This window comes from Dermacentor albipictus, chromosome 7 (assembly GCF_038994185.2).
Source record: "Dermacentor albipictus isolate Rhodes 1998 colony chromosome 7, USDA_Dalb.pri_finalv2, whole genome shotgun sequence".
NCBI classification, from domain to species: domain Eukaryota; kingdom Metazoa; phylum Arthropoda; class Arachnida; order Ixodida; family Ixodidae; genus Dermacentor; species Dermacentor albipictus.
Genome location: NC_091827.1, coordinates 29,419,850 through 29,447,702, shown reverse-complemented (window position 1 = coordinate 29,447,702; position 27,853 = coordinate 29,419,850). Strand labels below are relative to the sequence as shown.

Below are 27,853 nucleotides of genomic sequence, written 5' to 3'. Positions count from 1 at the left end.
GGGGGGTTGCCATGGAAAGTTGTCCACGAGCTCGAACATTATGTCACGCACTGACATCAGGATCAGCCTCATGCGCCATTCATTACACTGTCTATAAAATCAGTCCAGTTGACTTGGCCAGACCGTCCACGCAAGGGGGTGGGAGGAAAAAGCAAAAAGCATCACCGTAACATACGGTCATTGGGCATCAGAGGTTTGTTCCAGAATGTCTAGGGAGACAATGAAAACAAAAACTAAGAAGGCAGCGATTTTAGAGTCACTCTGGTCGGTGCCTACCCGTTGTCTTGAGAAGGCACTGAGTGAGGTGTCGAAGGGGCTGCCCAGTTGAGGTGAGTGTAGGGAAAGCAGGGCGTCTTGCGCATGGCCTGCAGCAGGTTTGGCCGGAATTCTGGGTCGATGCACCACAGGGATCCCTTGCCGATGTTCTGCGCACACACACGCACATGTGCATGTCTCAAAAAGAAGGCGATAAAGATGAACCTCTGCCACATACAGATAGTTGAAAAGCTAACTTGCGTACACACAATGCATACACACAATCCTCGCAAGTGAATGACTGCCAATCAATTACACTTCTAGCAACTTTGCAGTTCATCAAATATGGTATATCCTCATATACAGCTCACCAAACACTAACTTGTGTACACACAATGCTGACTACACTAATCAGTGTGGTCAGCTCTCCCAGCCTGGGAGAAAGCTGTCCTCTTATAATGATCCACTAGCCTGCTCATTTCGGTTATAACCAACTGACTGCAGCGTCTTGACGAGCCAGTGTAGGGGAATAAGCTGTATGGGTAATGAGGCAGCTGCATACAAGATGTAAAATCACCGCTTAAATAGACATGTGAAAGTTCGCAAGCAGGCTTTCCCACACAACTAGCTTGTCCTAACCAATATGGCCGCATACCCGCAAGCAGCGCTGTTAAAGCCAAGACAATCGTTCTGAAAGCATTGACGGTACGTGGAATGGACGGCGGCAAGAATGATATCCCCATCCCGCATGATGACACTTCACTTGGGATTCTAGCCTGAGGTCCACCACCTTGGTTACGTCAAGGGAGGCGTGTGGTGAAGTGCACTTGCAGGTTTTGCATAACATCTATTGCTGGATAGATGTGACAAATTCTGAAAAAGGAGGCCTGCAGTGGCTAGGATGACCGAGAAACTAGCAAACCTACTAGCAGTGGTAAAGGCTATAGAATGGCAACATTACATTCTAGCTTGGTGGCCAGATGCAAGGGAAAACTGAGGTCATTAAATTTTCAGAGGTTCTCTGAAAGCCTTTGTGCTTGTGCTTCCTCCATGGGGCATTGCATTCAGAGGGAGAAATGTAGCCTGAGGACGAGTGTTGGTTGAAAAACAGCCTGGCACAAGAGTCGACTGACAGACTTTTGCAAATGGCTTTTGCTCGGTATGTGGCACTGTCAAATACCTACAGTCCATCAAAGGAGAGCGCTTTCCTCAATCATAGGCGACAGAAGTCGCGCAACTGCGTCAGGCAACCTACGCTATAAGTGCACCAGCTGTTTTGACATCACTTATCGCATGTGCTGTCAGAAACACTTATTCTCTAATCATGCAGTGAGGTGCAAGGTTTTCAATTCTGGCGCTAGAGGTCGCCCAAATTCTGCAAACGGTGCATTCCTGCCATTATTTTTCCTGCGTCCTGATGCTGCCATGCCCGCCACTGTCTCACCTGTCCTTTGTCCTTGTCGACCTTGCGGAAGCACTTATTGAGGGAGAGGTTGTGCCGGACCGAGTTCTTCCAGCCCGTGGGGGCCCGCTGGAAGTAGGGGAAGTGGCCCAGGATCCAGGCATAGATGTCCTTCACGGGCAGAGCCTTGCCGGCCGACTCTTCGATCGCCATGAAAATGAGGCAACTGAAGGAGTACGGAGGCTTCGATGTCACATGCACCTGCATGCAGCCGGAAAGAGAAAACGACAAGCCATTAACCTCATCTGACCCAACACGCACGGCGAGGCCCACTATGAAAGCAAGACACCTAACTTGTAACGAAGCGGAAGCAACTGCAAGGTTTGTTCAACTTTATCAAGAAGAAACTAATACAATGTGCTTAACTGGCCATTTACCGTTTATCGCATCTTACTTACAGGGCATTACTGACAATGCACATTAAAAAATTTTATGTCACTCCAAGATGCACAGATGTGCCTGGCGGCGGCATAAGCTGAAACTATTAGCAAAGTGAGCACTTTTCTCTGCAGTATGGTTGGCAAGAGCTCAACTTCGCTGCGACGGAGCCCAGCCTTTTTTCCTGCCAGAATTTTTTTTCACCGTATGTTGTATGCATAAGGTAAACGAAAAAATAAATGTCGATGGACCAAATGATTGATTGACGGATTGATAGACCATACAATTCATAAGTTTATTTGATTTATACATAAAAAACGTCAGTCGAGAGATTGTTGCAGTGCTGTCTATATATGACGGGGCGGGTCGTACGTATGAGAATACTGCAAGTCCAAAGTGTTGCCAGACCTGAGGGTTGTAGGGCACTTGTCCCGGGGGCCCCCACTCCCGAGACTCATCGTCTTCGCCCACCGACGTGGCCGACGTCGTGCTGCCTGAGCTCCGGCTACCTGTAGCCGCTGCCATCGTCCCGTTCCCGTGGTGGTTGGCCGACGAGGACGGTGGCCCAGCTAACTTGCGAAGCAGGTTCGTGTCCTGATGGAGGACAGGGAGGAGAAAGAAACGGTCAATCCCAGTCACTTATCTCTGCACAAATCTAAGTACACAGCATCTGTGCGTTTCACCTGACACACATACAGACCTCCATAATTTGTGCCGGAAGAGGGCACGGTTGGGTTTATACACATCAATGCCTTAATAACGCAGAAAGCTGGGTGTTCTTGCAAACGCGCAGGAAGAGCTGCCTGTACTGAAAAAAAGTGCAGAACACTTCCCTATGTCTTAAGCGTAGCTTTCAGTTTTGGAGACAATGGTACATTGAAAAACAACACATGGTATGTATAATGTGCAGGTCTCTTTTTTCGCAGATTGAGTGTCCATGTATTCTGATCTTTGCGTGATTGCGCATTATATCTGCCTGTGGAAGTATGATGCATACTTAATCCATGTTGACAATTTCTCTGGTAAACATGCGATTGATATGTTCACTGAATCTCAGCATATGTATCGTGCTGTCCAATACCGGCGAGTGGTTCCAAAACGCAACCATCCTTGCCACAGCCAAAAGGCTATTTTCACATGTTTACTTCACTTGCTACCATGAGCATGGGTCATTAAATGGCGCGAATGAACAGAGAACACAGGTAGTGCACAACCTTTAGTCAAATGCCACAGCTGACCGGGGCTGGTTAGGCATCATGAGAGTGAAGGGTGTGGAAAGAGGGAAGAATATTGCTACAGAACAGCCACCACAGTGAGGCTGCACTGAGGAGGAAGAAGACGATGTGGGCCCGCTTGATATAGCGTCGCCATTTTGGCCTTCCGTTAGCTTCCCTGTAAATAAATTGTATATAGTATTGGGCTCCAGCTACACGTAACATTAATTTGGTGGAGGTGGATGTTCCCTGTACCCGTCATGGAGCTTCGCAGCGGTCGCAACGGCGACAGTGCAACTTCGGCTCCTGCTGGCGGCACTTCATCTACGCAACCGTTTCCGCCTGCAGCCCCGACCTACGTCGTATTGGGCTCCAGCTACACGTAACAATATGATGCGGTGCGGTTTAGGCACTATGCAAGTCAATACAGGACTATATGTATCGCATGGTACAATTTTCATGAGTTGTGGCAATGCAATGTTTTGCCGCCAATGCGCTTGCACAGTCGACAGCAGTTAGAAACGGACATCCCCTTGGGGGGAATAGGCTACGCAAGCTTAGCTTTAAGACACTTCAGCTGTACAGCTGTCTGAAGTGCTCTGTGAGCACATGTTGGGCCGGCGCATAAGTTGAGGGCACAGATTCAGGTGCCCGCAACCACTAAACCAGCTCGAGCTTATATAGCAGCGTTCCGAATGAGCAGCTCGCATAGGCTTTGCTGCTCCAGAACGTCACGCTGCGGGTTTATATTTAAAAACACATTAGCAGTTTCGCGGTGTTTCCTTAAGCGGATGCTTTAGCTGAGGAGGTCTTACTTTATCTATGTTATATAATCTACTCACTCGGCATCTACTGCACTGAGTTTGACGAGGTCTGTTGCAGTGAAAAAAAAAAAAAAATGTTAAATAGACTATCCGGAGGTAGGGAGTTCATTTATTTAGGGCACTGCATCAATAGCTTTTAAAAAATATTGTTGAAATTGCAATGTCCTGCATATCGCTCCTTCTTAACTCATTTATTTCGCAACCTTCAGGGTTAGCGCCTGTCAAAGGCACGGGAGAGCATCAAAGAAGCAGTGACAGGTCGGGCAGGACGTGTTGGCAACTGCCACTTTCCCATTCACTAGCAAATTGGGAGGGACGAGCAAGCAAGTGTGAGCTTTTGCTGTAGGCTACCTCCTGCACGCAGCAGAATAATACTTGAGCTGCATGTTCATGATGGCATTGTGTAGAGATTGCAAGCTCTTAAGAGACGTTCACACAGGCTAATGACAGAGATTGCGCAATTGACTGCGGCTGGCAACATAGGAACAAGTCACGGCAACTGATGCTCTCACTGGCAAACGCGACCTACCTGGCGCCATGCCTAAATGTCTCAAGACTGAATTTTACATGGTGCTCACACCCACAGCACCATGTAAGACAAGCGTCAGCGTATAAAGGCGTCCTACTCCTGCGCCACTGAGTGGTTCAGTAGGTTTGCGATCGCAGTTGCACAAGCGATAAGTTGAGCATTGAGCGACGGACCCAAAACGGCTGTGTTCTGATTAAAGTTGACCATTTGCGACCAATTTGTTCGCGCGACCTCGGCGAGTTGCTGGTGCGAGTGGGCCCTTACACTGTGTCCAAAGAGTGTTGTTGCGACCATTTCAAGTGAAGCTGCCAAGCACACATCAGAAGAGAAGACAGGATCCTGCACACCCACCTGCAGCCAGGTGAGGCTGGTGAGCTCGTCGTCATGGCCGCCCCCACCTCCTCCACCCTTGGCACTGCCGTCTGGAAGTAGAGGTGCTGGTCCACGAGGGGTCAGGGCCCCCGGAGGGGTGGCGCCCCCTCCAGGCACCCCCTCACGGTGCTGGCACGGAGCCACCTGTGCTGCGTCCTCCCGCATCGGGGGCTCCTCTACCGCCATGCCCCCCAGCGCCCACGGGACGCCACCTGTACAAGTTCATTATTACTCACGACATGTACATCAATGGGCCCACACGTTTTATGGCAATAATAGCTGGTCCTAACGCTAAACTCTCAGGAAGACTGACCTTCTATTATTAGTGCATACAGCAAAGCATTAGTGCAACACCCACACTTTTCACAGTCAATCCCTCTCACGAGCAGTATCTTAGAAACCTGAAAAACTTGAAGCTTGATCATTTGACATGACTTTATGGACACAGTGGCACATTTTCAGGTACATGGACAAGTTAACCACCTCTCAAGTTTGTTTGGCTAAAAACTACTTTGTTTGCCAAAACATGCGCATGAAAGTAACCGCATGACTCCTGTGTGGGTACTCCATCCCAGATAGCAGTACAACCTTGAACCATTAGAACTGTACTCGATGGCCATTTTTTAATGTTGGTGCACTGGTCTCACACAAAGTTGCATCCCCGTCTCAAAAGTCACCATTTTGTGGATAGCAGCAATCTCCTAACATTCTTTTGAAAACGTCAACGTTAAGGACCTTCCGGGTAAGCAGTCACTCGAAAAGCAGCGTGCCAGTAGTCTATTGAAGTCAACTGCCCTAAGGTCCCTATGCTCGGTGCAGTGGCGAGCTGAAGTCCAACTCAAAGAGTACAATTGTATAGATGTGCCAGTGAATTATGTTCACTGATTTTTGTGATGTCGCGATGGAAGCAAACTTCTTTCAATATTGGCGTCTATCAGAAACTGTTTTGGTGCATGATGGCACAGAGCGCAGATGCAGAGTGCTTTGTGGGTGTAGCTCGTACTGAATTCTTAGGCTGACTCCAAGCGCAGGCGCTTCCGACAAAATAGAACACGCAGCCATCCTGACTAGTATTTCTATGGCAGCTTGTGGTGTGCCGTTGCATCAAGAAATGCATCACGACGACAATGAGATGATGTCATTGTTATACGACTTTGTAAGCACCTGCCTAGAGCGCTTCTCCCTCACCAGTGCTAAAGGTGAAAATATATATTTTTTTAAAGGACGTAAAGTTAACATCAACGTCCACTAGAATGGGCACTGGATCTCAAAAGGTAATAGACGAGGAATGCCGCCATCTAGGTTTGTTCAGCCTAGATGGCGATTCAGCCTGTTCAGTCTTCGAACAGCTTCCGACCACTTTCATCGCAGCTAGCAGAGACGATTCTAAAACTTGAAGTAATTATAATGTTCTCTACATTGCTTTCGATATAATATTTGCTACCTCTGTGCACTTGCTGTGTTTTACTCCGTTCTCACTTTCTTATTCTTTTTTTACAGCTTGATAGAGCTGCCTCCGTACTACTGACGCATACTGTAGCTCTAGTGCTCCTACATTGCACATTATTAAAGTGTAACTTGTACTATAAGCTACACAGTACAGCTTGATAATATTACAAATTGTACTAGAGGCTAATTATGGTGGAGATGACGTGTTTCCGAATGAACTTGGTCTGTAGACATTCTAGACCACGATCCTGACCATATCATGCCACAAACGTAGTGCAAATGGATTTTTTAAACGGTGTGTGCAGGGCAAGTTTGTTCCGACTTTCGTATTGGTTATGGTGCAAAATGCTTCGAGAAATTTGGATACATAGAAGACGATCGACAGGCTCAGGTAATATTACCGCAGAACTGAAATGAAACCGCTAAGCTTGAAACACAGTTTTCAAAACTGTCAGCTAACTAACCAGACAGCTCTCGAAGAAATGACATGAACCAACTAACGGCAAATCTTTTTAGAACTTGTCTCGGCGGCTCGTAGAGCCTCAATTTCACCATGCACCGCCAAATATAGGCCACTACCACGCACACCGGCTACTTCCGGCAATCGAAGATCACGAACAGCAAACGCAGCAAATATTTCAAATCATACCCCCGCGACAAGGGGGGCAAAAAAAGAAAAATGCAGAGTAGAAGGCGGGCACGAAGACGATAGGGGGGTGAACGACAACCTACAACCACCTCCTAAGAAGACAGGAACAGTAAACATAAAGAGAAAGGAAAGGAAACCGCCACACAAAAAACGTGATACACGTTACCGAAAGTCAGAGCGGCCCAGGATACATCGCTAGGATACCGGGGCCCCGGGGCTTTGGAAACAAACCATTACTTAGGCAACCCAACAACAGAAACCGTCGCTCCGTAGATCCGGATGTACAACTCGCCGGCGCGGGGACAGGACGCGCTCTGCTCGCTAAGCTTGACAGTTTCGGAAACGCGAATTCGGGCGCTCTCACCGCTCGTCAATCAAAGAGAGATCGCAGAACAAGGCGTCAGCAGCGGCGCGCTGCAATCGGCGTGGAGCAGGGAGAAAGAAAAAAAGAGAGAAATACGCGCAGCCCATCCCCATGCGCGCGAGTTTAACGTGTTTTTCAACAACGGCCATGAGGTAACGGCGCGCTGCCCCTAGCAACGGAGCCCAGCGTCACTAGGGGAAGACGCACCCCCCCCCCTCCCGTAAGTAAGAATAAATAAAAAAAAATCTAGTGCGATCAGGGCAGGCAAGCAACCGCGACTGCCGAGCGCACTTGAAGCCCCGCAACCGACCACGGCCCTCGATTCGACGACGACGTTCGCCTACCTACCTATGCGCCAGCCGAGGTGGACGAAGATCCTCGAGGAAGCCACGGCGACCGCAAAATAAAGAAACACAACCGAGCCTGCCCAAAGATTCCGCGTTTCCCGAGTGGGAAAACACACGCACACGACCGAGCCACCACACCACACCAAACTACGGCAAGCAGACGAACGCTTGCGCCTCACACCGCCGTGGAGCCGAGCGTCCTTGCGTGAAGGCAGCTCGGAGGGGAGGGAGGGGAGGGGGGTTAGTGAAGAAAAAAAAATGCGACGAGGGCGCCCCCGCGCGCGCTTTCCTCGGAAGCTTGCGCCGCGCGAGAACCCGCGCGGGCACCCGGCCCCGTTGTCATGGGAACGCGTCTAGCACGCGCGCGCGCACTAGAGAGATCGCGGCAACGGCAGCCCCGAAGCACGTGCTCGTCGCCCTCGCCCTCCTCTTCTGCTGCGGCAGACGGCAGGCCGGCCCAGCCATGGCCCAGCAAGCCAAATGTCGGTCGCAATAGGCGCGGGCTTCTTGTAATAGTGTACTTTATGTACTAGAACAAGATAGTTAGCTGAGAATATGAAAAGAGAGAAATGGAGTTAGGCAGCCGTACAAAATACAATGTGTAGAATAGATGGATAACCGGTGGTCTGTGGAATACAGTACGGGGATGCCAACTGGAGGCGGTAAGCAGTCGAGTACGGCAGACAGCTTAGGCGGTGCGATTAAATGCAAGGAATTCGCAGGCATGAGAACGGAGTCAGCTGACGCATGACACGGGTACAGTAATATCTCTAGTGGAGGCCTTGGGTCTGCGGACGTAAAAATAGGCTGATAATGTAGTACAGCAGTACGGACCACAGTGGTACCGGTCCTCACACGCGTATGTCTATCTTGTATCCCACTGTCAGCGCAACCACGGCAAGCATAACTCGTCCGTTTACTTGACTGTTATAACGGAAACAACAGTGTCAAGTCAAAATTTGTCGATCGTAGCGGTGAAAATAAATTAAAAATTAGTAAAAATGTATGCAGATTCAACGCGCACGTTGCAATCTATGTGAAACGAAGCTGAATTGATGAAACCACGAAATTGCGACACGTACCACTGTGTTTATTATGCTACGTATGTAATATCAGACTACGTTCGTGCGCTAAACAGTTCACAAACTATGCCAAAATAGTAAACAACAGTTCACAGGTTGCAAAAAAAGAAAAACGTAGAAAAACGGTATAGACGGCGCTCCGAACGTCGTTGCAACCGGTTCAGAAGAAAGTCTGGGCAGCCAGCCCCTTGGCTTCGGTGACTCCCCGCGGAATCGACGAAACGTGACTTTTTGCAACGAGCGCCGTGATAACGGAGAAAAAGCTCCGCCAACCCCTCTGTTGGTCTTCGAAAAACTTGCCAGCGCCGAAGACGCAAGCATTTCGGCAGAAAGCGTGGGAGGCGACCAGATAGCGGAAACCGAAAGAAACAACATCTTCTCGTGTGCCCGCGACAACAAGCAAGGCTACGAACGTGTTCTTACCTAACATAAAAAAATGGCTGTGGCTTAGCTAAGGTTAAGCCCAGGATGCGAAGCCTACTAGCCTTTATTTTAGTTGTTGAACAACTGTTTAGCCTGGTGAACTGCCGTTGCTGGGCTATATTTGGTTCGGCTAGACGAAGAAACAACTCATGCAGGCGAGCGCACGAGCTGAGACCCGGCTACGTAGCTACGCGGCCGCAAGCGAGCGCACGAGTTGAGCCTCCGCTTTTGCAGCTGTTATGACGTCATATGGTAGCTACGCGGCCGCGCGCGGCGCAGCAAGGAAGAGCGTGGTTGTGCGTCTAGTATGCTTCGCATAATATATGCGCCTTCGGTAGTGCGACAGTCGGGAAGGCACCCCTAGACTTCCGCGATGAAACCACAGAGCGATAAAACCATAAACGGAGGAGAGCCTCCCTGCTGCATTATAGCGATTTCGACATGTTTGTCCGACGCGGAGAAAAACAAACAAACATGAACGATAAAGTTCTCAGATAACAGGATGAGTCTAGGCGACACGATGACGCGCATTAGCGATGGGCACATGGAGAAATCAAATCGTGCGGCTACACAGCAGATCGCTGAAGCAAAACATTCTCTCGTGTTGGTTCAGCGAAAGCAGAGGTTTGGCTCCGGTTTCACGCCGGAGTGAAAAAAGAAAGGCTTCAAACCAATTTGTATCGGTTTACGTTCGTTTGCGTAACTATACGAATGATTGCGGAAAAACAGCGTGTAATTATTTTGTACGAAAACTCGAGGGTGCTTCAACGCTGCACGCATTGAAAGATTGAGAGAAAAAAAAGAAGGAACGCCTGCTGTTTTTCATGCCCGCGAGTATAGTTACAAGAAAACACTTTATGCAAGCGCAGCTCGCAAGTAATAAGCCATCCGCTCGCGAAAACAAGTTAGGGACCGCGCCAAGAGCGATGGAACGAAAAATGTTAGTTGTATTTAAGAAACAGGAAGAGAGCGGTGTGGAACGGAGAGCAAACAAAAAAAGCCGCTATTCTAACTGAGATTAAGAGAAAGAAACGGAGCTGGGAAAGCCATGCAATACGTAGGGTAGATAACCGGTGGACCACTAGAGTTACAGACTGGACGCCAAGGGAAGGGAAGCGCAGTCGAAGACGGTAGAAAACCAGGAGGGGGCGATGAAATTAGGAAGTTTGCGGGCGCAAGCTGGAATCTGCTAGCGCAAGAAATTGGATGTTGCCTTCGTCCTGCAGTGGGCATACAAAAGAGGCTGCTGCTGCTGATGATGATCGTGATGATGATAGCACCTACTTCACTCTGCGTGCCAATGGGATCAAATGCGACCGCCTAGCTAGAAAGCGTTTCCTCAGTTAGGTAGGTAGGTTCCTCAGTACCGGATGAGCACTCTTTGACGGTGACCAATTTCAAATGCTCGTGGGTATGTGACAAACATATGCTTGGCTCCCGCCTAACGGCACTAACGGTGCTACCACTTCTAAAATGACACAAAGCTCGCGTGCATCTATAAATGAGGTTTCACGATTGAGAGCGACACATGCGACGGCATGCAATTGGCTTAAAAGCCCCAGAGAATGTCGCAGCCGGGAATCGGACCCACTACCTCGCGCACTCGGGCAAATAGCCATCGAGATACTGCGGCGGGCAGAGCGAGTGTGACAGAGAAAGAAGAAAAAAATCAACGCTGATCCAACGGACATACTGGAACCTGGAGTCAATCAAACATCTCGCAGTCAGACATCGCTAATCGGCATCGGCTCGAGACGGATCCACGTACGCCTCCTCTCTCTCTCTCTCTCTCTCTCACTCATTCACACACACACACACACACACACACACACACACACACACACACAGACACACACACACACACACACACACACACACACACACACACACACACACACACACACACACACACACACCGCAGCTCTCACGTTTCCACCGCTTCCCTATCGCGAAGTCGGCCAAGTCAAGCCAGCCAGCAGTCGCTAGGGCGCCCGCGGCTCTCTCACCCTCTCTCCGGAGTAACCATGGCAACAAATCAACCAACGGAGACGCCCACGCACAGCCACCGCCGGAGAGCCGCAGCTCTCAGCTCAACCCCGCGCCCCCACTGCAACAACGCTATAGTATACCACCGCGCTGCGCCAACAACCAGACACGCAAGACCTGGACGGCAGTTCGTGCAAAGCCGATATTGCGCGGCCTTCGACGTCCGCGAAGAGTAAAAAGAAAAGGGGGAGGGGGGGGGGAGTGCTGGGAAGAAGTAGCTAAGTTCTTCCTTTAAGGTTCCGCTTCGTCCCCACGACCGTCGCGGCAAGAAAAAGCTCTCTTCCACGTTTCCTACACTTTCCCGGCATAGCCAACAGCCCCCCCCCCGCGATTTCCCTACGTTCCTTTCCCCATCCTCCCGAAGATGAGGAAGAGATTCGGGAGGCAGGGAAGAGAGTGGTCACAGGGAGTGGGAGCGCCAGGTCGGTTGCCACGGGCAACCGCACAGTGCACTGCCAAGCTCGGATTCGGCCCGCTCGCCTGCCTTCACTGGGCTGCTTTGCCGATACCCCGCTGCCGAGACAGGGTATACAAACGCCCGAGAAACACTGTGTCGAGTACACACGCGCACTCCCCCCTCCCCTCCCTCCCTCCCTCCTTCCCGGGTTTTATTTCCAGGAGGCGCAGAACAAAACTATACTGTGTGATATGGAGGCGCCGCTATTTTTTTGCCTGCGATATGCGAGCGACTACGATAGGGACAACGAAGAAAACGCCTGCAAGCTTTCAAAACAGAAAGAAAGAAGAAAAAATATGGATCGCGGAATAAGCGGAACAAACAAGTGTACGCGGGAACCGGTAACTGAAACGATGTTGGCAAAATTAAAAAAAAAGAAAACAGTTCTGTAGTTTTACGTGCAACAACCCCGCGATTTGATTATGAGGCACGCCGTAGAGTGAGGGACTCCGGTTTAATTCTGAGCAGCTGGGTTTCGGTATACGTGCACCCCACTGCGCGGTACACGGGCGTCTTTGGCATTTCACCTTCATCGAAATGAGGCCGTCATGCCCGAGACTCGATCCCGCGACCTCGGGCTTAGTGGCGCAAAGGCATAACCTCTACACGCCACCACGGCGATTCGATGGTCACAACGCCAGCCATAATAAAGGAGCACTATACACTTATTTTCTAAGTTGCAAAAAGCCCTACCATACATTTCTCATGAGGGAAAGGATCGCAACTAGCGAGTGCGAATACTGGGAAACATAAGGCGCTTTCATTCGATGGCAAAACTGGCTTGAAACCGGCGCGCCTGGCTCCAATGTAGAATGCATGGTTGCGCTGCTGCGGTGGCAAGTGGAACCACCTGAACTCTGACGCCATGGTGGCGCAAAGGGGGACAAGTAAACACGACACGAACACGCCGAACACGGGCAAGTTATAGCAGGACACCGGTCAAAAATGCCAGTGCCGCCCAACGTTTGATAGGACAAAGAAAGGTAGCTAATGCTGAAAAGAGAGATATAATTAATCAAGGCATTTCTTTTTCATGACTGAATTGTTTGGCCGCACGTCTGTCAGTGCACTTTCAGTCGTTTTAGGTCGAGGCTAGCAAATTCTTTAAAGAAAGGTCTCGCACAGTAAGATATGTTGCGCCATGTCGTTAAAGGGGCACTGATGTGACATTTTCGACTTCTTTATTTCTTGCATCACGTGACGGTCCGCGACAAGCTTCTAAAATCGTAAAAGCTCGCAGCGCCCAAAATTTTTTAGCATAATATCGCTTTTTCTCGCATAAGTCGCATAATATATCATAATATCGCATAAGTCGCTGTGTAGTGACGTCATTACGCAAGAAGGTGGTCAAGTGCGACACTGCAACGCTTTTCCACTAGCCCCGACCAAAACCTGTGGTGTTGCACCCGACTGGTTCGGCCCCAGCGAGGCGGTACGGATTGCGGAGGGGTGAGGGGGAGGGGCTCGCGACCGAGCGAGACTGAGTGCGTGTAAAAACGTCCTCCTGCTCGAAACAGGCTGTATACAGGACAGCAATTATATTAAATTATAAAAGAAATAGTAGAAAATACCATGCCAGTACACCTTCAAGGAACGTATTCGTGTGTCATGTGTGCTTTCAAGGTTAACACTTTTTATTATTGTCACATCAAATTTATTTGTTTTTCTTTAAAAGAAATTATGGGGTTTTACGTGCCAAAACAACTTTCTGATTATGAGGCACGCCGTAGTGGAGGACTCCGGAAATTTCGACCTCCTGGGGTTATTTAACGTGCACCTAAATCTAAGCACACGGGTGTTTTCGCATTCCGCCCCCATCGAAATGCGGCCGCCGCGGCCGGGATTCGATCCCGCGACCTCGTACTCTGCAGCCCAACACCATGGCCACTGAGCAACCACGGCGGGTACATACCGTGTATGTCTGTTCCAAAGTTGCGGTACCGATAATACGAAAATTGTGAACGCACCCCCCCCGCAGTGGGAGGCCAGGAGTTTAGTTTCTGCGCGCTTTAGTTGAATTTGGCGTCGCCAGTCGGCGCCACCAACCTCGCGCTAAACTTCGTAAAGTAGCGACGCTCTCCTCCTCCACCTTCACTCCTAGTTTCTCCTCTTTCACGCTCCCTCATCGACCGAGGCGCCGCCTACACTGCTCGAGCGTAGCAACGGCGCCAACATGCGCTCCTCGCCACTCCGTAGGCGCTTTTCGAGCAAAAATGGCGCCGATGCACGGCGCGAGGGCCCACGTGATGCTATTAGGCCAATAGCGACGCGGCGTCGGCCAGAGCGCGCGAGGAGTTGGCGGCATTCTTCAAAGCGTGGCACTACTTTACGAAGTTTAAGGGGGCTTTACCCTCGCGCCATTAGACACCACAAACGTGCAGCACTTGCCTTTCTCCAAATTATTGCTTGTCGAAGGCTTCCGTTCTCAGCGTGGCCAGACATAGACGGGCGAGTTTCAGGAGCGCTGAGACCTGCGCCAAAAAAAGAAGTACGGCAATGATTAGAGGGATCACGCGCTTTCAAACGGGGCGAGAAAGAAAAAAAAAAGGCACACAACCGATGTAGGCATTCTCCCAAATACTGCGCGCATACTGTTTCATTTTCTTTTCCTTTTGTTTCTTGCTTAGAAATGCAGTTTCCTGCAGACCACAGGGAACTGGGCGCCCGCCACGTGTCCACTTCCACCGACGAAATGCCGTTTCAGGGGCCCAAGGGAATGACGAAGTAAATTTGGCGGCCCACCGGCACTGAAGCGCTAGGCCAACGCCGCACACAGCCAGGAGATAACGCAAGCTGCTCGCGGAGCCGGACCGGTGGGGGCGACGACGACACAGACGCTCTTTTTCCAGCCAGTTTCGGTTTCAAGGAGCCTGTCAAGGGGAACTAATTGTTCGCGTAGCTACCACATGAAATCCGCTATTCAAAATTTAATCGCTGGGATAGGTAGTTTCGAGGACGGGCCCCAAGATACTCATTTGCTGTAGCCACCTATTGTTGATAACTAGAAAGTTAATTACCGTAACTTCGCTAATTACGCACGTAAATAGGGAAGTTGGTCTGTATCTAGAGGCTGCCAATCCGTACACACGAATGGTAAACATAACGTTACCGAGATTTATATTTTTCTAATTTTAAAAATTTGGTGCAGCTGAAAGAAAAAACACCCTGTATACGTATGTATGTATGTATGTATGTATGTATGTATGTATGTATGTATGTATGTATGTATGTGAAGGGGAACCGAGGGGCCCCCCGTTTTCTCAAGTCACAACCACACGAGCCCAACAATGACAACAAGGAAATAATAGTGGGGGGGGGGGAGTTGCTTAATTGAAACGTAGAAATTGGGGAAACGAACCAGTGCGAAAAAAACAACTGGCCTCAGGTGGGATACGAACCGACAAATTCTTATTAAACGCACGTGCGATGCACTTTTATACGTATGTTGTGGCGGAGAAGAGATTACAAGCAACGCAGTCGCAGAGAACTCCAGATCAACTTTGACCGCTTGTGGTTCTTCAATGCACACTCAAATCAAGGTACACGAGCGTTTTCGCACTCCATCCTCATCATCGCAATGCGGCCACGGCGGGTGGCAATCGAACCGGCGCCCTAACGTCGCCGGACGCCATAGACACACTAAGCCACCACGTGGCGGGTGAAGGTACTAGCGGAGAACGCGAAAAAAAAACAACAACATACTCGACACGGAACTACTTCTCTAGGTAATCTTCGAGGGCTAATTGGTGTCTGTGCTTGCTCGTGTGGCCCGTGTTGATACGCGCAGTCAATCGTGCCAAGCGACACGGAACGTTGGTCTCTCCGCGCCCCCCCCCCCACTTCGCTCCCTCCAGGTTCCACATTTTCCCAATTCCCGATCACCCTCTCCACATTTCGCTCTCCCACGCTTTCCTCACCCTCCCTCTCTTTTTCTCCCGAACGCTTCCCGCTGCGCGCGCTCCGCCTCGAAAACCCGGAAGTCTGCGCCAAAAGGGGAAGCAAATATGGAAAGAGGGACGGGGACGCCAAGGCGCGCATGCGCCGGGACGCCGACACCGCCGTTGTCATGGCGACGCTCCGCGGCGTCTCCTTCCCTCTCCCGAGTAAACATTAGGGAAGCGAAACCCAAACAGTCAAGGGGAGAGGGGCGGGTGGAGAGAGCGAGAAAACGTGAGGCAAAGGGAAAAAATTTTAAAGGCGGCGGCGTCCAGTCCAAAGTAGACGAGCAGCGTGGTCGTCCTGCGGCAGAGTTTTTTACAAATTTTTTTTTAGGCGGCATCTTGGCGCTGGCGTTTACCGGTGCTGCAAGGGCGGTTACAGCGGGCAGTGGCGTAGCCAGAAATTTTGTTCGGGGGGGGGGGGGGGCTACGCCACTGACCCAATATATATATATATATATATATATATATATATATATATATAGCTGCACGTTGCAGCTCAGCCACCTCCTTAAGCGGATGCGTTAGCTCGGGTGCTCCTATTTAAGTACATGTAGAAGGGGAATTCGTTTTTCCCTGCAACCACTTCACCAAATTTGAGCACGTTTGTTGCATTTGAAAGAAAAAGTTTAATTCTAGTGACTACTGGTTTCAAATTTTTCATTTAGGTGGTCAATTGTTTATTAAAAATTGGCCAAAATTGAAAATTTTCAGAAAACGAAACTATCAAATTTAAAACTCCGTGACTCAACAAAGAAAAATGATATCACTATTCTGTGAATTGCATCTAATAGTACATCTACAGCGGACAAAATAGATATGCTACACATGAATCTCAAAAAATTTTAGTATTGTGGAAATACGGCTTTTGCAGAACCCTTGTACACAACGTAACCAATTCACGTAAGATACAAATTGACACAGCAAACTTGTCCGCTTTGACTGTTATAATAAATGTCGTATACAGAACCACAATATCTGTTCTTCATGCATAGCTATTAGTTTGTAAACGTCGTGCTTCTACTTTTTCAAACTTTCGAATTTTTCAAAATATTTTAAACAAAATTCAGGCCCTAAATCGAAGTTCTGTTTCCAACAGACACTAGGATTTAACTTTCTCTCTCCAATGCAGCCAATTTCAATAAAAGTGATTAGCAGGATTATCTCAGAAAATCGTTTCTGCGTTTTACAAGTATTTGAAGAGGCCGCGTCGGATTGGGCCCGAGCTAAAGCTTTCTCTTAAACAATTTATCGAGGGATGAAATACATGAATGATAACTGCATTGTCATTGCCAAAGATGCTGCAAACGAATTCTTGAAAGCTACGCACTGTAAATACAAGTAAAATGTGTATTTTTTCATAAAATATTATACTCGTATGTGCCAAAAATTGTGCCCAAAATAACTGACGTCAATGCTTCCATGTTTTTTGTCTATTTATTAAGTAAAGAAAATATCACACGAACTTTAGAACTATATCAGTTCGAAAACAGGAAAGCAGTGCATGCCGCTGATATGAAAAATTAAAAGGCAATGAACTGAACAAGTTGAGGACAAATATGTAAATGAAACTTTGTCATTCAAGAACCATGCTTACATTCTTGTATATATGCAATGGCCAGTGAAAAATCTCAATGATGCTGTCGTTTGTTCCAATGTATTACGCAGGAGTAGCTGTCCCTTGTCGTGTATCGTGAGTAATTGAACCGAAGTTATAGTCGCGACAGAGAGCACGTATAAAAAGCAGGAGTTCTGCAAGATATATGAGGGCAAGTCAAATGAATGAGCCAACAACAGGGTACTTTGTTTAAAAGTAGTCTTCATGAGAATTTAGACATTTGTCCTATTGACTAACGAGTCGCGTGATTCCCGTCTTATAAAACTCCTTGGGTTGCTGCTTCAAAAAGTCTGTATCTGGTTCCCTTGAGCTGTTTTTTCGGTTGCCCCAAAATGTAGAAGTCGCAAGGTGACAAGTCTGAGCTGTATGGCGGATGTTGCAGCGTTTCCCACTTGAACTTTGCCAGTTTTGTATTAACCACATAAGCGACGTGGGGACAGGCATTGTCGTGGAACAAGATCACCCCATTTGTCAATTTTCCACGTTGTTCGTTCTTGATTGCGACACGCTGCCGTTCTGGCGTTTCACAATACCGGACACAATTGATAGCCTGTCAAGATTTAGCAAATTTTATCAGTGATGGACCCTGTCGATCGAAAAAAAAAAAAGTCAACAACACTTTTTCAGCGGAAATGATGGCCTTTACGTTCTTTGGGCGTGGTAAATTCGAATGTTTCCACTGTAAGCTTTGCCGTCGTGTTTCAGGCTCGTAGTAGTGGCACCAGGGTTCGTCCCCGACCACAGTTGCAAACAAGAAGTCGTCATGCTCATTGTGATACCCGATCAGATGAGTCAAAGCAGCGCGAAACTTCTCCGTCTTCTCGCGATGGATCAAAATCTTGGGGATCCATTGCGCACCAAAGAGCCGATAACCGAGAAGCTCATGAATTATGGCGTGAACCGAACCGTGACTGATGTTCAGACGGTCTGCCAGTTCATCGATGCTTATCCTCCGTTCTTGTTTCAGCAGCCCATGAACCTTTGAAATTGTGTGCGGGGGGGAGGGGGGTGATTGCACGATGGTTTTAACCCGGTCTTGGAATGTCTTTGCAACGTCCTTTGAACCGTTTGCTCCAACGCTTCACGGTGGTCAATGAAATGAAGTGTTCAACGTACACGGCAGTCATATGGTGATTAATTTCTGTTTTGGAAACACCTTCAGCTGTCAAAAACTTCGCGACACCGAGCTGTTCAACTTTTGAAGTGTCCATCATGTGACGCAACCATATTCAACCCAGTGTATGAGAGCATTAAAGAACATTTATCTTCACACCTGCGTGTCACTTTTGTAAATGAGACATGCCGTTCTCCTACGCGCATGCCTCGCAGATAATGAACCGAACCATTATTGCGCGGTTAGGGTAGGCTCACTTTCATTTGACTTGCCCTCATATATTAGAAATTCAAAGATACAATGGTATAAACAAATGCGAAAATACGGCTTGATAGCGGACAAAAAAGTGTCACTGGAAACAAAGTTCACTGCATGTATACACAAAACCTCGCAACAAGATATTTAAGTATACGTATGAGTCTCCAATGAGTCTATGTGTGTAAGAAGAAGTAACTGTATATAATGCGTCAAACAAGGCAAATAAACATGTTGCACAATCAGATTCACAGAATCCTAGATTCCGCTCCCATTCCATCCACTCCCCCCGATGTATTGCGCGCGACGGAAAGCGGCGCGCTTGCTCCCCGCTTTTCTCATTTGCACACGCAAGACTGAGCCACCATCGTAGGCTCACCCATTCCACCTCCCCTACGCTTTCACTCGCACATACAGCATCACCCTTGTTCTTCATACAAAACATGAGGGCGATGGCAGGAATGCGCCTGGAGTGTCCATATAATTGCTTTCGCAATAATATAATAAACGTATCCGGCAACTGAAGCGTCCCGTCGCTCATTACTTTCCGCAAAAGAAGTATCAAAATCGAACTTTCACCATGCGACAATTCGCTGCGCCGCAACAATGTATTTTTTTTTTCTGTGAGGCGGAGGCACCGAAATGAAAAAAAAAAAAGCATAGGAAAGTATGTTGGTCAGAATCTAATGCCTACTTCGGGCACCTAATGGGGCTACGGAAGGAATACCGAAGAAAACGTGAGACGCTTGGTCCACTGAGAACCATACGCATACTGCTCAGTATCCTACAGCGGCAAAACAAGACTTTCCGGAAAGGTTCCGGTCAAGGAATGCGGTGCAATGCTTCGAGTCCCCACAGTGATGGCGGTGAGCAACCATTGTTTTTTTTTTCTCGTCTGCTAGCCAGAAAGCGTCCAAAACTCTGTCAGGTGAAAATCCACTCGACCAGAGCAAACCGAACGCGAACCGAAGTGCGCCTCATGGTGGTCGGGGCCATACGAGAAAAACGTACGCGCTCTGGCTGGCTCTGGCAGCCCGCGGGTAGGGTAGCGAGAACAAAAAAAAAAAAAAAAAATGAAGAGGCTCAGTGTGTCCTCGCGAATAAAAGCCAAAGTAGAAAAAATAAGAACGTAGTTACTCTGGCTGGCTTTAGTGTCTTGACACGGATGTTCTGGCGTAGGTTAAAAAAGTGTTTATATTTTTTTATGTGACATGACGGCACAAATGAACCATCCCAACGCTTCGTCTCATTGGACCTCGCTGCCTGCTTTGTCAACTCGTCTGCTAGTATGTTGATTTGCCTTGTCTCGTTGTATGTTCCGATGTAAGACTTTAGAAAAGTCAATAGACCTTTGGCGTCAAATGTTTATAACAACATTAAACCCACAAAGTTCTGCAATTGAAAATCTAAAGCACAACTTTGGAAATGTCAATGCACCTTTCACATCAAGAGCTTATGAGATTTACACCCATAAAGTTTCGCAATTGATATCCATGCGCTCCATAGATTCCGTGGCCTCAGTGAGATGCCGCGGCGAACCCGCACACCATCAAAGCGCCCTTGAAACTTTGTGCTCGGATGGGACTGCTTGGCGTTATGTGACTCCCGGTGTGTGGGCGTTGCCACGAAATCCAGCCCAAGTTTGCAATCTTCGCGGTTAAATGTCTTTTCGAGCGTCAAAAAGACATTCTAGACAAAATCCAGAGTGATTTCCGGCGCCGGGGGTCACTTTGGGCGGCGGTGCATGGACAGCACGAAAAAATTTCGGGGGGGGGGGGGGGCTGAAGCCCCATAAGCTAGACCCCTGGCTACGCCCCTGACAGCGGGCTATGAGGGCTCAGCTGTATACCACGGTGCTTCGGCCGGAAGAGGCCCTATTCTAAGCATTCCGCCATTTTCTTCCCAGGCGTGACGTATGCGCTACGCCTACAGAATGGTGCTGGCAGCCCCGATTTGCTTTCGTAACGTGACGCAAGCTTGGCGTTTTGCCCAAGAAACGTGAAACGAAAGCAACGAACCAAAACGCTCTTGGTGAGGCAAAACAGTCTTCCCTCCTCAGTAAAAAAAGGTAACTAAATAAAGCGGATAGTTCAAAGCGTACGATTATTCCGGTAAAGACTCCTTTCGATCCCGCAGTCTGCTACACTAGCCATGCTGCGTGTCTCCGAACAAATTCGATGAGTAATCGCATATCGGCGCCAACGCGCTCGCCTTCTGTCTTCAGCATGCGCGACCGACCAACGGTGAAGAGAGCACGTCGCCGGCCGCGTTATCGCTATCTCGCGAAACGCAAGCGACTTAACTAGGTTGGCTAAGAAGTGGCCGCATGATAGCGATAGCGATGCGTCCGCCACAGGTGACCGCTTAAGGCCGATCCACACCTATGTCCACACGACGGACCAAGTCTGCGGGCCGATCGGTCACGTGATGCGACGTCACGGCCCGCCGCGTTCCGGTCCGGCGCAGGGCACATCCACACGACCATAGAGTTTCTCACTATGACACCTAGAGGGTAATCTGGCGCCACCGTCTATGGGAGTTTCTTAAGGGGGCACCGTGCCGTCATGGGAATGACGGTATATGTGTCTGCGAGGCTCGTGTTGGCTGATGTTCTAAGAGGCTTCGTCTAAAACGTGGATATGGCTACGCAAATAACGCGTTCTCAAAGTAAAATCTTCATAAAATGTTTCCATTCATGCATATTACATCTTTACTCACCCACGATGCATGACCAAGGGAAGAAAAGCAAGAACAGACAACCAACTGTTTCAAAGCGAGCGTGAACCTTGTCGTCTGTCCTCCAACTTTAGCGGCCCACTGATACTTTTTACGTAACACGTAGTCGTACACACAATAACAAGTCCTCATAGTTAAACAAAACATCTTTTCGCGTAATAATAAAGCTAAAACAGCTTTTCACGCGCTATTTTAGTAGAAAATGAATCATTGTGACAGACGGAACGGTACTTGCCAAGCGCGTCTTCATGGCGTCCTGTCATTACGAGAACGATGCCAATCCGAATCCACAATATACCGGCATTCCCATGCATACCACAGCGCAGCAGCGCCAGATTTCCCTCTAGGTAATGTAGTGAGAAACTCTATGCACACGACGGACCGCCATAGCAGACGGCAGAGCAGACCAACCAGCCACACTAAAGCTTTTCCGCGTTATCTTGCAATCATTCCGGCTCGAGTTCCACAAAGCAGGGAACTGCTCAACGAGGGATACAAAATAAAAAACCTCCTAGTCACTCCAAGAGGACACGGTGTTTAAAAAATATATCTGCTGCACGCATATGTAGGCGGAACGGGGGACATGAAACGACTGGCTTGACTGGCTTTTGCTGAGCCGAAAACTAGCGTGGACTTGGCTCAAGACACTCTGTTGCCGGACAACGTTCGCTGGCTGCGCCAAAATCGCTGTGGTTTGCGTGCGGTCCGCCGCCAAAAGTGAAGCGGGAAAAGCCTCGGCGATTTGTTGGACCGCGAGGGCCGCGGTCTTGCGCGGGCCAACGGCGGTACGCACGAACTGGTGACGTCCTATCACGTGATGAGCGGACCGGGGTCTAAAAGAGCAATTCGGTCCGTCGTGTGGATCGGCCTTTAAACGCACTGAGCAGTCTTGCGTACATTTGTTTCATTAAATTAAAGAGCCGCCGCCGTATTGACCTCCCACGATGTGAAAAAGTAATTGATCTTGACTGGAATACAAATCCAGCAGCGAGAAGTGCAAAATGTCGCAGGAGATTTGCAACGTTCAACTAGTACTAAATAAACGCGTCTTTAGAAAAAAAATGATGGCTCAAAACCCATAAGCCAACACCACACGAGAGCAATGCAAATGCTATGAGCAGGCATTATGAACAAAAGTTTTTCACCGCCCCAAACGACGGGAGGAAACGCGGCGATACGCAAACGCCTCTCGGCCGCCACTGCTTACGGTCGCTCATTACCATAACTCGCGCGGTTCGTCGCAAAAAATAATAATAATAATAAAATAAAAATAAAATAAAAAATCTGCGGCGGGGAACAAATCTCTGCAAACTGGCGACCCGGCGCAACGTCACACAACGTCAAATAGACGCTTACGAAACGGCCCCCCTTCCTGTGACGCTCCTCACGTGATACTCATTCAGCCAATCAACGAGCTGTCATGGCGGCCACCTTGGACAGCCACCACATATTCGCGAAATTGCGGGTACATTTCGCAATCTGCGCTTCAGATGCGAACATCGTTGACATTATGTGATCTGTTCTTTCCAGAAGGGCCTTACTTACATAGGTGCGATGGCACCTACAAGTGATGCTATGTTAAAGGGCCCCTGAAACGGTTCGGACAAATTTTGTAGGCGCGTAGGGTACAGCTTAAGTAGAACATTCACACCACAATTTAAGTGAAGCGTTACGTATTAATGGAGCTGCAAGCGATTAGAAGTTACCCTCCTCCCTAGCTATGATTTTCCTCCTCAACTCGCTCGCCGAGCGAGAGGCGCTAAGCTCCGCCTTCACTGGTTCAGCGTCACGATGCGACGTCACATCGCTCACTTCCGGTTGTTTAGGAGCACGCCCCTCCCGCGCGAGACCTCTCCGCTAGCCGCTTGGCCGTCGACCGAGAGCTATCGAAGCAGCGTGCGGTGCGAGCATTCTGTCGTAGCGCCGAACGTGTCCGGTACTCCGCTAAAAACAGGCAAGCTGGTCATTTCGGCAAATGACTGGAGGCATAAACTCAAGCTGATGAAGGAACTTTAGCGTAGACGTACGTGAGCAGCCTGATCGGTCTGCACGGTCCAGACACTTGCTGGCGCAGCGCTTAACCAGTCAAACAAAGCGCTAATATTGCTCTAACCAAGTGTAAAGCATTTTAAACATTTATAAATCAACGTGTTGATGATTACACTCCTGCGAAAAATACACACCATCAGCAGAGAATACACTTCGTTGCTGCTACTGTGTATGGTTGAGCTCTGTGCCACCAGGTGGCTGCACCGTGCAGACCGTTCACATTTGCCCTTCTGCTCATCTCGTGGCTCATCCCGGCACAGTCAAGCGGCCAGACCCTGTCCCCTTGCGCTTGCGTTTGCCCTAATACTGGACTCGCAGTTTGCAGGTCGCTAGGTTTGCAGTCCACAAGGCAACGAAGTCGAATCATAGTGCTCGCGAAAAGACTGAGACCGACTCTGACCGCGGAGCTCTCGTCAAAATGGAGTACGTTGTAACACAAGCAGACGACACTTGCTGTGTGCCGGAAGTGCTGAAGTGTACTAAAAACTATTCTTGTGTATTCTCTTTAGGTTATTTTCTTTTTACAAAAACAAAGTAACTAACATTCCAACTATTACGAGCATCATTTGTTCACCATAAAGTTGGAAAAATTATCGACCACGCGCCCTGGTCAGCCAATCAGATAGCTCGCCCATGTGACGTAATATGGGTTATTTGCATCATATGGGTAGGGGCGGCTTAAAATTCCGCCGAGCAGTGCGCTGCGATCGGCAGCGATGGGTATTTTCAAAACCTTATAATAAATTACACGCTTTACGCAGAGCACTTAGATGCATGAATTAATGATCAGAAGAACCTACTCTAACGACTCAGTACGTTTGCAGAAAATCGCCAAAATCGTTTCAGGGTCCCTTTAATATTAAATCTCATAGCCTCCTTTCTGGTTTGCTGTTCTTTCGGAGTGTTAATGACCCTATTGCTGCGCTCAAGGTTTCGTAATCTTATTTCTACGAGTAATCTGTGAAATGCTTCCTTACTGTTTGCTTCTTTCCATATTTTTCATTTCTTTGTATTTGTAAGTGTAAAATTAAGTGTGCTTGCTTCATTATCATATTATTGAGAAATGTAGCCCATTGTGCTGAGCGTTGTCGGATCTGGTGGTAAGGGCAGGTTCTGGCGCATTTGACAGGCATTTAGTCGCCTTTTTCCCAGACGTTCCCACGCAACCACCATGTAAAAAAAAAAATCGTTTGTACGTTTGAATGAGTGGATGAATAAAGTGTTTCTCGACACCACTCGGGTTTCTTTCTGCAAATACCGTTCACTTCATTTTTAAAGGGCAAACATAACAATACAGCTGCCAAGGACCAGAAAAAGAAAGTTACATTTGAAAATGTGGAACGACTGCGTGACCTCTCACATCGACCTATTTCAAACAACATATTGCGCTATAAAGTGGATGTTCCGCAACGATCACGTGTGAGCGCAGGCACGCATCTCCTTCGTTGACTTAGCAAAATGTCGCAACGCTTGGAAATTTAGATTATATAAAAAAGGTATATATATATATAGACCATTTTTGTCCACGCTGTGGCAGCAGTGCATTCATGACCCCAGAACACTTCCGGTCATGCATTTATGACAGTCAAGTTAGTGAAGAAAACGGAAGTATTTTGCGCATAGTTTACTGTAGGCACATATTCTTGATGTGTTCAGATATAAAGAAAATGCGGCATGTGTCGATCTCACGTATGGGCTTTATTTTGTTGCACTGAACAATAAAATTCACTTGTAGAACACTCCAACTTCACAGCAAAACTGATGCCAGCTGGAGGGTTCTGTAAATTTATAGGCTATTGTAACGTGTGTTGTTCCAGAGGGCTTAACCGGAAGTCGTCTGGGAAGCCTCTTTGTAAGCATGAAAAGGGTCTATATATATATATATATATATATATATATATATATATATATATATATATATATATATATATATATATATATATATATATATATATATATATATATATATATATATATATATATACCAGACTAATAAAACACGCCACATGGTCAGAAGCCACAAGCAAGAAGCTGAGACAAATCAACGTGCCAACCAACCGCAACACCTGCGGTAGCAGAACGACAGCGGCGCCATATTTCTCTGCCGCAATTTATTGCGGGAATAAACTAACACTTCGCACGTGGCCTCCGTGATCGCGCTCGCTCCGCGCTTAGCCTCTGGGTCGCCGATCACGGAGGCCATACTTTCCAGCCGCGCGCCACGCAGAGGCGGCGGCGAGGCGGAGGCAACGCGTGGCGAAGCCGTTCTTTTTCTTCTTCCGTTTTACTTTGTTTTGTTTTGCGACCACCCCAATTGGAATGCGGTCTTCTCTAATCGACGACGGCTCATTTCGCTTGCCGCTGAGAATAATAATAATAAAAAAACGAAAGAATCGAAGGAACGCGCGGCCCTAGGGCAAGACCCCAACGACGACGCCAATAATCGGTTACGTATAGAGCAATACACCCCTCCCTGGGGGTGGGGTGGAGGGGGGGGGGGTTTCTCGCGCGGGCCGGGCAGAGTGGTGCGCCCTGAGTCGTTACGCGCGGCCGCAGCTGCCAATAAGGCAAGCCACGAACGTGCAAACACGTCGGCAGCTACCGAGGACCGAAAATGTGCAAACGATAAAAAAAAAAGAACAAATGGGCACTATTTCAAGGCTACAAACCAACGCGTCGTGCAAACCCAGAGCCTTGCAACATTAGCGAACTTCTGGTACAGAAGAACAAAGAAAGACAAATACAGGAAAGGAAGAAAGAAAGGAGGAGTCATTGTCGACCTCGTTTGCACACCTCGCTCCAGTTAGCAGCCAAATGCTGCCCTGGATCTGAATGGCTGGAGCATTAGCGGAGCCGAATGAACCATGCAAAGCAGGGAGGGGGGGGGGAATAAATAAAGCAATAACAAATGTGGATGTGAAAGAGAAAACGAGATTGGCCAACGGGGATCGGGCTGCAATCCGACGGTGAAGCTTACGTGCCTCGGCAAAACAACGACACATTCGAAAGCTTCGCAGCCGCGCTGGAAAAGGAGCACAATCGGATCACATCGCAACGAAAAACGGGAGCATGAAAAAAGAAGCTGGCCTCTAACCAACACTTGCTACTACTCGTCCGACTCGAAAAAGCTGCTGCGCAGCAGGCGTACGGATGTTTTACTATGCACACGTGGAATTCGCCGAGAGATGACACGAGTAAAAACGATGGCTCATTCTCTCGCGGCACATTCGACCGGTCGTTTTTCCGACGCGGCCGCGAGGCTTCGAAGATGTCGTTGTTTTGCCGAGGCACGTAAGCTCTTCACCGTGACAGTAACCACTCTCTTACAGCGTTGCCATTAAAGAAAGAAAGAAATCACCGACGTTTACGATCCTCTTTATTCGGAAATTCGAGCGCAGCCCCTATACGTGTCGTCATTTCGCGATATATTGGCTGACGCGGACAATGTATCCGGAGGCTCGTTGCAAAAGGAGCGAAGTCTGTTGTTATTGTTAGTTGGGGTTTAATGGCACAAAGGCACAACTTTCTGTAGCAGGGGGCGGCAGAAAGTTAGGTGGGCGGATGAGATTAAGAAGTTTGCAGGCACGGCATGGCCACAATTAGTACATGACCGGGGAGAAGTATGGGAGAGGCCTTTGCCCTGCAGTAGGCGTAACCAGGCTGATGATGATGATGACACAAAGGCAACTAAGGCCATGCTGCGCCAGTCGCAAGGGAGCGAAGTGTGGCGCGACTGCCTCGCTAAACGAGAGATCCCGAGAGGCAGCGCGTGGGCGCGATTCACAGCAGCCGCCGCAGACAGACCTCCGCTCATGCAGCGCTTTGTTTCCATATATGCCATCGGTGGCGTCATCGGTGAACAGACGAAGCGCGATACTACTCTGGCGCCATCTCGTAGTCACAATCTCCGCACAGCCCGTATTGCGCGGCACTACCCTTTCTTACGGTATCGTCACACCCTCCTCCCCGATTTCCTCCTCACGCTCTATTCGCTATCACCGTCTTTCGTACCCCGCTGCGCCCGGCGTTCGCTCTTTCATCATTATTCAAAAGACTAGCGCAAAATAGCAGGGACAAAGACAGAGAAGACGACAGGACGAGCGCTAAACAGTTGATGTTTAGCGCTCGTCCTGTCGTCTTCTCTGTTGTTTAGCGCTCGTCTCTGTCCCTGCTATCTTGCGCTAGTCTTTTGAATAAAGATGACACACCAACTAGCCCAGCTTTCTGCCTTGATAGCTCTTTCATCCTTCGCTGTGCTCGTTCGCTTGGTTACGGTGGACAACGCCTACGCT

At 48.7% G+C, this 27,853-nt stretch overlaps 1 protein-coding gene across 3 annotated transcripts in view; it reads right to left on the bottom strand.

Annotated features, from left to right (window-relative positions):
• LOC135917435 (forkhead box protein N3-like) overlaps positions 1 to 27,853 on the bottom strand; it is a 68,558-nt gene that overhangs the window by 24,677 nt on the left and 16,028 nt on the right. For 2 of the 3 annotated variants that reach the window (XM_065451004.2, XM_065451001.2), the window contains exons 2-6: positions 14,240 to 14,322; positions 5,014 to 5,246; positions 2,504 to 2,689; positions 1,700 to 1,918; positions 277 to 425 (exon numbers count right to left, since the gene is read on the bottom strand). In XM_065451004.2, coding sequence (XP_065307076.2) covers positions 277 to 425; positions 1,700 to 1,918; positions 2,504 to 2,689; positions 5,014 to 5,220 — 761 coding nt within the window. In that variant the 5' untranslated portion in view covers positions 5,221 to 5,246; positions 14,240 to 14,322. Of the gene's footprint in view, positions 1 to 276; positions 426 to 1,699; positions 1,919 to 2,503; positions 2,690 to 5,013; positions 5,247 to 7,844; positions 8,044 to 14,239; positions 14,323 to 27,853 lie in introns of those variants that run through there. The other variant, XM_065451002.2, reaches the window with a different exon arrangement.